The sequence below is a fragment of the Oenanthe melanoleuca genome, chromosome 4, assembly GCF_029582105.1.
Source record: "Oenanthe melanoleuca isolate GR-GAL-2019-014 chromosome 4, OMel1.0, whole genome shotgun sequence".
Lineage (NCBI taxonomy): Eukaryota > Metazoa > Chordata > Aves > Passeriformes > Muscicapidae > Oenanthe > Oenanthe melanoleuca.
In genome coordinates this window covers 41,652,247-41,662,149 of record NC_079337.1, presented here as the reverse complement: position 1 = coordinate 41,662,149, position 9,903 = coordinate 41,652,247, and the positions used below count along the sequence as shown (strand labels likewise).

Sequence of the window (9,903 nt, the reverse complement as noted above, 5' to 3'; positions counted from 1 at the left end):
CCTATCACCACCTTCTGATATCTCAGCCACCTACAGATGAAAACACCCTAAGGCAAACCTACTTGTCTTGAGACCCAAGTTCATGTCTATTGCATTTAACAATCACTGGAATTAGAGGTGGATGGATGATCTTCCAGGAATAATAAAGAAACAAACATGTAACCCACTCCATCAGCCACCGAGACTGTCATTGTCAGGAACAACAGAAACATTTGAAACTAATTTGAAAAGCATATTTAATAAATATATGCTAGAGTAGATATATATATATATATATATATATATAGATGATATAGAATATATTATTAGGTAGGTAGATAGATATAGATATAGATATAGATTAGATATAGATATAGATATAGATATAGATATAGATATAGATATAGATAGATATAGATTAGATATAGATAGATATAGATAGATAGATAGATTAGATAGATAGATAGATAGATAGATAGATAGATAGATAGATAGATAGATAGATATAGATATATGGAGATATATAGGTTAGATATAGAGATATTTTAAAGTTTACATTCAGGAGTCAAATGTGACTTAACTAAAGTGATTTAAATGGGTTCTATTTGTAAATCAGGTACCACTCCTGAATTGAAGATACCCATAAAAGTAATACATGGTTTGTGATATTTTAAGTGAAATAAAACATGGTTAAACTTTGCTGTAATTAGACAAAATATATAAACCAGGACCTTATCACAGGAAGAGTTTTACTAAACTCACTGTCAAAAGACTTCCATTCTAACACTTTTACTCCTTTCCCCATAAACTGCCTTTATGAGAGACTTGCTATAATAAGAGAACAGCATTTTTGGATATGTTCAAAATACAGAGAGCTACTGTTACCACTGTTTTAATTCACTATTTTCTCTTTCTCCTGCACTTCCAGAATGATTCTAGCGACTGATCATGTTGCAGATTAAACAGCTACTTTGGCAAGCTGCCAACCAATTTCTGTTTGAAACTTAATCTCTCTCCAACTGGTGATAGAAGTAACTGTTTGACCTCTTCCCTGTTTGGATATTTTTTTCTTCCTATTTGTGCACAACTTATTGATAAAGATGTCATGGTTAAGTATGCCACACCTGAGGAGCTTTTACAACTTTCTGGTTTTCTGCCCATGAATCTCTGAATGTTAAGAAATGATAAAGGATTGTCAAAACTTACACAAAGCTTTGTATCAAAAACTGAGTTAAAACTAATGCCATAAACCAAACTTTCCAGATTACTACTTAATGGCATATAACAACTTCATAATGTTCTATTTCCCTCTCTCATAATTTATTTATTGCCATGTACTGAGACAAGAACACTAGGTGCTGCAATAATTCCAACATTGGTGCTGAACACACTACTGCAAAGGCAATTGTTTTAAGAGAAATGTCTGATAAAGTGTACGTTTATGTAGATGTCCAGGAAGTGAAGAGTTCCACCATCATATTTTTCAATATTGTGGAATGTTTATTTCTCTTTTCTTCTTAGTAAAAGGAAACAGCCTAGAGGAGAACAGAAAGAGGAGAATCCCTAGAATGTATGTGTCTTATTCTTCTTCCAGTGAAGTGCTGTCTCTCAAGGTGGTAGTGTCTTATCTCATGCAGCTGTTGTTATGTTCATTAACATTTGAGTCTTCAAATGGACCTACTATTAAAAAAAACTACCTACTTATTGCAGAGATTGGAACAGTGATGAAGTCAATAGTTTTTCTCACATTAAAAGTGAAAGGAGAAAATGCAGTAAAGATTTCCAAAAGGACTCCTTACCAATAGCATTTCCATGCAGCATGGAGTAAAACTTAAGCATCCTACCACCATGTTTTCAGTATCTGAAGCACCAAGCTTGGTCCAGTACATTAAGGCAAGACTAATAGAATAGAATAGGTGTATAGAATTACTATAAACCTCATTTGCAAAGTTATAACCAGAGCCACAGCACAGTGGTACTATTAAGGTTACAAAAGCAGTGGAAAATAACAAAATTACACCCATTGCTCTTATAGGTGCTGGTAAAGGCCTATATTTAGGTAAACTTTACAAGGTTACTGAAGCTAGATTAGATGCCTATGAAAAAAAGAGTAAACAAAGCACTGCATGAAATGAAGGTAGCTGGAAATGAAAGTGTACTTGTTAAATTACTCTCACATGGCAAAAAGTAAATTCTGCCCAGCCCTGACGTGCTACCAGAGGGCATGGCCATACCAGGCATTGCAATTTTCAGATAGAAGCAGTGAATTTTGCTGTCACACCTGAGTATGAAAGATAGCATCAATAAGCTTATGATAGAAAACTTGAAGATATGAACAGACTCAAACTGCTCCATGCAAACACAAAGGGCTCAGACCAATGAAAGGACTGTACATTATATATTAGCTGTCCACTTTTTCTGATTACATCAGCTTGTCTATTTTAAAAATACCCATTTCCAGAGGAATTTGAGTTCTCCTGTATTGGGTAGCTATTATGGCTATAAAACTTCCACAGAAGACTGTTAAGAATTCTACTTTCTGCATTCTGATCAAGTGCACAAAGATTAATAGAAGTAACAATTTCACTTCAAATATGCTCAGAAGTCAAGGTTCCTCCTGACTTTCAGAAAATATTTTGTATGGCCAGTATGTTATTTCTGACACAAGTTGGAAAACAGAGCAGCAAAAACCAAAATATATGAAGAAATACAGAACTGGCTTGGAGCACTCCATTTCAAGCCAGATCTGAGATCAAAGGGCCACATTTTACAGCTTGTAGGAGAATCCACGGGAAGCAGAAAGTGGAGCTGCAACTGCTGCAAACAGAATTAGCTGTGTTGAATGGTTCTTCCCTGGGAAAAAAAATGAATGAGGAAAGGCAGAAATAGGGCAGTCAATCACACAGGAATTTATTTCAAAATGTGGCATTTTCTCTGCCTTCAGAGATTTCCTCTCAATCTTAAATACTGTCACCTCCTTCAGATTACTCTTGTATTAGAGCAGCCCACATCTTTCAGATTTATACAGTTATTAAAATATAATAAGACTTAAACTAGATAATTTATTCTACTGGTTAAACAGAACCCCTCCCTCTGTGCTGTTGGGCTTTTTGAAGTGGGAGTGAAAATCACATGCAAAAAACCCCCCAACTTCTTACAATTATATATTAGTTTAATAACAGATAAAAAAATTTGCCCTTTTGAGGTGTTACTTTTGTATCTACCATTCTCAAACTGGAAAAATATTACCTGCCTCTGAAGATCATGATGGACAGGATGTTACAGAGGGCAAATAAATCCTGCAAAAATGAAATAAGGAACCTCGATATATTTCTTCTATGGCAGAACTAAAAAGGAGGCAGTGACAGCTTTTCAGTGCTCTGGAGATTTTGTACAGTCATTCATCACCACTATACCTGCTCCATTATATTTTGTTCAAGGTTTATTTGCATTTATCTAAAATGGAAACGGGACAAGCACATATCCCTCTTCTTCTCCTTTACTTAGATGTTGGGTATGTGGTTGGATTCAGGAGTTTCAGATAATTATTTACCATTTAGAGACATCCTCAGTTACTGTTATGGGCTGTATCATATCTGTGGAAAAAAATGTATATAACAATGATAATAACAAGGTTAATTACAGCCCTTGACATATTAAATTTAGTTTTGAAGATAAACAGTAAGCTAGTAATCCAAAGAGAGAGAATTCTTCCTGATATGGTTTAAATGGTGAGTGTGTTGGCCAGAAATTATATCCTAAGCAGCAGCTACTCCTTTTTTACACAATTTATGTGGAATAAACTTCTTTTTAAGATACAGAGTAAGATTTTTTCTATTTAAAACATATACTTTTGTCTTAAGCTATTCATCTATTACTAATGGGACTCAAGGTCACTCACAAAATCGCTATTTTATGGTAAACTGGAGTGCATTACTATGTTATTTTACTAAGATGTCTGCAGTGCACTGCAGATCTTCCATTTTCCATTTATCAGAAAATTTACATGAAACCTTTTATCTCAATAAGTTATGTACTTTGCTAGTCACAAAGTGCTGAAATATGATTTTGTGTATCTGCATTTCATTTCTATTTGGCAGAAAGTAAAATGGCTTTGTCAACATCTCATCAGTAATCTATGCTCATCCACTTCTCACTACAGATTGGAAGAAGTTCTGGCACAGCCAAGGTTCTAGCAAGTGTGCTATATACTGGAAAATTATTTTCATTGATACCTTGATTTTATATAAATTGTGCACGTGCAATACTTGAACCATATGAGAGAATTGGCATCTGAGACATGAGACCACCTCTGGTGCCCTCTCCTGACCTGCCTTCCCTGCAGTTTTCCTGGGCCAGCCTTGTCCATGCAGGTGGCAATCATGTGACAGCAAGCTTCAGCAGGTTTAGGTCTAAATCATAAATCTGTCATTAACCCCTTTTATTCTTGCAGAGCAGACTTCCCCATCCGTTAATATTCAGATGAGTTTGTGCTTCATAACTGACAGTTCTGAATTAAATTAGTATGATCTGCCTGTTTTATAGCTGTAACTAGCACAAAGACACAGCTCATCTTTCTTCTGACAGCTTTCACAGAACATCTTAGGCTGGGAATATTTCCTAGATGAGGAATTAAGGTAAGCAAGTTGTCTTCTTAGGCTTCTCTGTACTCAGTGGAGAAACAACCCTCACTCAGAAGCTTTTCATACAGCAGTATCTGAAACTTTGACTCCAAACTTGATTCCCCTTAACCCTCTTGATAGGGAATATAATTAAAACATGACAATACTACATTAAAATTTTACAGAGAATAGCTACTTAAATGTAGGAATGTATATGTAGGAATCCTTTGGCCAAAAACCATCAAGTATGTTGTGATTTGAATCAAGATTTCAAGAGTTAATATTAGGTTTATTTTCAAGGTAACTGCAATACACTCTTCACAATTGTTGCAGGTTTGAAATGTTGCACGTAGTGTGTTAAGAGGCTCTCAGTTTAAAAATAACAGTAAACCAAAGAAAGTGAAGTAACTTTTAATTCCCTTTTTCAATGTGCATTTGAATTTAATACAATCTGTAAGGCACTTTCATAAGTAAAAAAAAAAAAAAAAAAAAAATTCTTTTCCAAATAAGGACAGATACAAGGCAATGGTATGCACATAAAATATAAACTTATCTGTAACCAATAAACAATGAAACATTGAGGATTTGGATGCATTGCAAGGTAATGTCATTTTTGTATCATGACACTGCTCAGAGTAAATATTGGCACTGTAAATGATTTCTCATTGGGGTTAGGAACTTGTATTCTCTTCATATCCCAGTAAAAAATAAACTCTTTAATAAATAAATATATAAAATAAATATATGCTATCTGGAGATGTATAAATAGGTCCATCCTGAAGAAAAGTCCCAGTTTTGACTACTGTGTATTGACATCTAATGTCCATCACTAAAGTGGAGCCCGTAAAACTTCTCACACAGTTCTTGGGATTTATTACTATTTTACAGTCCATTTCTTTTCATTTCTCCCAGCCATTGTCTCATCCATATGATGTAGATGGTTCCACAGGTAATCCAGACAGAATTGCCAAGAGTTGGTTATGTTTTAACAAGTCCCACTTCCCCCTGGCGACTGGCTACCAAACCATCCAGCAAGTCTTGAGGAGGCTGGTCCATGCTCAGCTTCAAGGCTTTGTCTCCTAAATCCAGTGATTAGAAAACAGAGGCTTGCCTTTCACCAAGTAGGTTCTTCACACCCAGCATCCTAGACCTCGGCAGGTTCCTCATGCTGGCATTGCCATGGAAGCATGGGCAACAGCTCCAGTTGGCTTTTTTTGCCAAAGCTGCCTCTTTCCTCAGCTGTATCCTAACACATCTTTGTACAGTTCTGGAACTCTTTCAGGGTCCACAGGCCGGGGCAAGAAATGTGTGAATTTCTGGTGTCTTTTGGACCTTGCCCCATCTCTGGGAGTACCGTCTTTATTAAGTGCCACAAAGTACCTCCGCCCTGAATCCCCATGTTTGTACACATTGGAGGAGTAAGTGTTGTACCAGTTCTCCTCAAATTGTTCCCTGAAGATGCACTCTGAAGTTAGTTTCTCCTACAGAAAGGAAAAAAAAAGAAAAATAAGTTAAGTTGTCACTAGACATTTGGAGGCATGAAAAAAAATTATAAAAAAACCCAAAATGCTTTAGGCTTTGTGTAGCCTTACTGTTCATTTAAATGTCAACAAACCCAACCCAAGAAGAGTATGCAGATCAGACATTAAGTTTGGAAACTTGGACCTGTACACCTACAATTTTGGATTTCAAAACTATTAGTTTACATTTACTGTAAGAAAACATTACTTATTAAAGATTTTCTTAAAACTCATCTGACTTACAGGAATTATATTATATTATATGGAGTTTTGTCTTGGGGTATCTACTGTTCTAGAAATGAGATTTGGTAGAGATGCAACATAACAGAGAAGGAAGGCATTTACATATTTCTTTGTGGTGTGTATCACTTCTCACATTTTAAACTGGAATGACTACATCCAAAGGAAGTGGAGAAACAGAATATTTTATCTGAAGATGTTTTAATACTTAAAAAATTAGGTCTGGTATACCCTCACAGTTTTGTAAAAAACAACTCTGTTTTATTGAAGTATCCAAGGCTACACTGTGTACTTCAAAAATACATTACACACTTCAACAGGAAAAGATGTTAGTGTTTTGAAAGCTGAGATGAACGTCTTGAGGGGGTTGCATTGTGTTAGGAAGCAAAGCAAAACCTAAAGATATGTGAGGTGGTATGAAAGTGGTACTTACAGAGCCGTAGAGTTCTCCCTTCTCATTCATTCCAAGGTAAAGGCCACTGTCCACGCCTCTAATACTGACCAGTCCCACTGCCACACTGATGAATTCAAGGATACCTGGGAAGAAAATTGCTTTAATTAGTTTTGTAGCCATAAAACACATAGCACCCAAAAACTCGGTTGAAAACAAGTAGAAAATTCACATATTATAGTAAATGTGGCCTAGTTTCTCTGAAATCTCAAATACTATGTGAAGATGTACACAACATTCACAGGAAAGCAGACTGAGGAACCTCAGCCTGAAACATCCTACACCACTTAAGAAACTTTTTAAAAATATTGAATATGAAAGGATTTTGTTCTGCACTGAGATTAAAGCCATTACTATCATGCTGTTGAAGCCTTTAATGATTGTACACTATTTGCTAAATTGCCTACTCAAATATTGGAAGATCAGTTTGAATTACCTGAAAATATACTTTACTACTTCTACAGAGTTATCTTAAAAAAACATATCCATTATTAGGTCATTTGAATGGAAATCAAAGTACAGATGGGAATTTTATGTAACAGAATCTACCCACAGAAAAAGAAAAGTATTTGCCAGACATCTTATCTAGCATATGGGCCCACACCTCTTGACACAACTTGCTGTCTTTAGTGCAGGCTTTTAAAGTACATAAAATATGCTGCTTTTTTTGCTACTGTTTGGATTATAGCATTATTTATATTACATATGCCCAAAAATGTAATATATATTAATAAAGTATTAGAGACATGAGGTACTATTTGAAGCCTGAATTTGGCAAAGGTAAGCCAACATACTTAACTAATTGATATGCACAGATTACAGCACATCCAAAACATGAAAGAAAGGGAATGTGTGAACTCGCTTTTTGGAAGTTGTTAACAGTGTAAACAAAGAATCAAAAAGAAGTGCCAGAATCATATCTAAGATACTGCTGTTTGGCAGCAAAACCACAAAATATTTAAAAAAATACACTGAATCTAAGGTAAGTAGTTTTAAATAGTGCATCTGATTATGACTTTTTATCTATTTCCTATTTATGATTTCAAGACAATTTTCACTCACAAACAGATGGACTATCTGGACTATACAATAATTAAAAATGTTTTCAATTTTAATTGAGCTTTGGCAGGTATCTTAGTTGTGTTAACAGCAAAGAAAATAAATCCTTTACAAAGAGTGAGTATTAAAAACTGTATTGCACATAAATCATCCTAGTTTTCCAGTTCATAAAGCACAGAGTAATTTTGTCTTTCTGATATCATTTTCAAAGCCATTCTTTTTCTGAAAGCATAATAAGCAGGTGATACAACCCACAAAGAAACCACATCAGACAAACCTGCCAAACGTAGTGGTAGAATAAAGGTAGTACAATTCTAAAAAGCCCGGTAAATGTTAGATCTACGGCTAACTTGATTTTCCCTTTAAAGCAAAGATTTATTTCATGTTTACACGCTGTAGGAAATCTTCCTTCTGAGAAGAACTGTCTGTTTGACTACTGCTCTTCTACTTCTTAAAACATCCATGTGTTATAAAAGCAATTAAGAGCCATTCCAGCAGATTGTTTTGACTATGGGGAGGATGATAGGAAGCTCTTTAATCACCTTTTTACTACTGCTAAATCAATACACACCAAAACTCACATGTGGTTGACAACAGCAGGTTTGTTCAGATGTCCATCTTCTACAACTACTATTTAGGATTTAATCTCATATCACAGGAAATGTTTATGTTTTGGGATTGCCTTCACCTCCTTTGGGTTTATTGACAGAGAAAGCTGCTGGGAAGCATTTTAAGCACTTGTTCAAAGAGGCATTTTAGCCTCCTCTGCTTTGGCTTTATGCCCTTTGAAGCACAGCAGTCTAATGCAGCCCAAGGAGCAGCACGCCCAAGTCTGTGACCCATGCTGCTTCAGAGAGACCCAAGAAGCTCTGATACCAATAGTGAATCCAAAAAGGATCAGTCTGACTCTCAACCATTCCCACTAAGCCTAGCGCTGTCTGCATGTGCTTACAGACCCCCCAGCACAGGATGAGCAGTGCCTATCTCCTGACTCACCTGGGATGCACAGCCCTCCGTCACTACCCTGCCCGGGCGCACACCCCGTGGTCAAACGCCGGAGGGCGAAGCCTTCCTGTTCTGAGGACTCATCCACCTGCCTCAGCATCACCAGCATCACATCACATGTCCCTCCCAAGAGCACGACCGCTCCCGCAGGTACCCACAGAGGCGCTCGCACACACCCCCCACACCCGCACCCGCACCCGCACCGCGGGGCCGTGCTCAGCCGCCTACCGAAGAGGCTGTGGTCCTGGCGGGTGCCGCGCACGCTGCCGTCGGGCAGGATCTGCAGGTGGAAGCCGGTGCGGCAGTAGAGCTGCCGCCGCCGCAGGATGCCCTGCAAGTGCGCCAGGTCCGCCGCCGCCGCCGCCGCCGCCGCCGGGGCGCGCCGGTCCCCGCGCTCCGCCGCGGCGCGCCGGTCCCCCAGCAGCGCCGGGCGCTCCCCGGCGGGCGGCAGCAAGAAGTGGGCACCCACCGGCTGCCCCAGGCCGTCCAGGCCGCCCAGGAAGCCGCCCACCTCGGCCAGCGGAGCCATGCGGGCGCGGGGCGAGCGGGCTAGGGCGCGGCGGCGGCGGAGAGCGGCTGCCGGCCTCTCCCGGTGGGCATGTGGGGGTGCGCGGCGGAGCCCCAAGCATGGGGAGCCGGCAGGGCCGAGCGGAACCGAGCCGAGCCGTGCTGATGCGAGCCGGTGTGAGCCAGGCGGCGGGGTGCTGCTCATCAGCTTCGCGCGTGTGTATATATATACGGCGGTCCCCTGACATATGCTAATGAAGCCGCTGCGGGGAGGCCGCGTTTGAAATTGTAAACCGGCTCCCCCTCCGCTCGCACCTTCCTCTGATCTGCGGGGACGGCGGGGAGGGGGCTCCGGGCGCGCCCCCCGCGCTGCCGGGCGCGCACACGCGCGGCGGGGGCGGGGGCGCGGGCGCGGCCCCTGAGCGGAGCGGAGCGGAGCGGGCAGAGGGGGACGGGCGGGAGCTGCCGGAGCATTACGTGGACAGGTGCAAGGAGAGAGAGGCAGGAGGGAAGAAGGAGA

General features: G+C 39.7%; 1 protein-coding gene across 1 annotated transcript; it reads right to left on the bottom strand.

Annotated features, from left to right (window-relative positions):
- Positions 1–5,836: 5,836 nt before the first annotated feature.
- Positions 5,837–9,631, bottom strand: FGF20 (fibroblast growth factor 20). The gene is given in 4 exon segments (XM_056490130.1): positions 5,837–6,082; positions 6,795–6,898; positions 9,105–9,529; positions 9,531–9,631. Coding segments are annotated over 4 exon segments (876 nt in total).
- Positions 9,632–9,903: the final 272 nt, after the last annotated feature.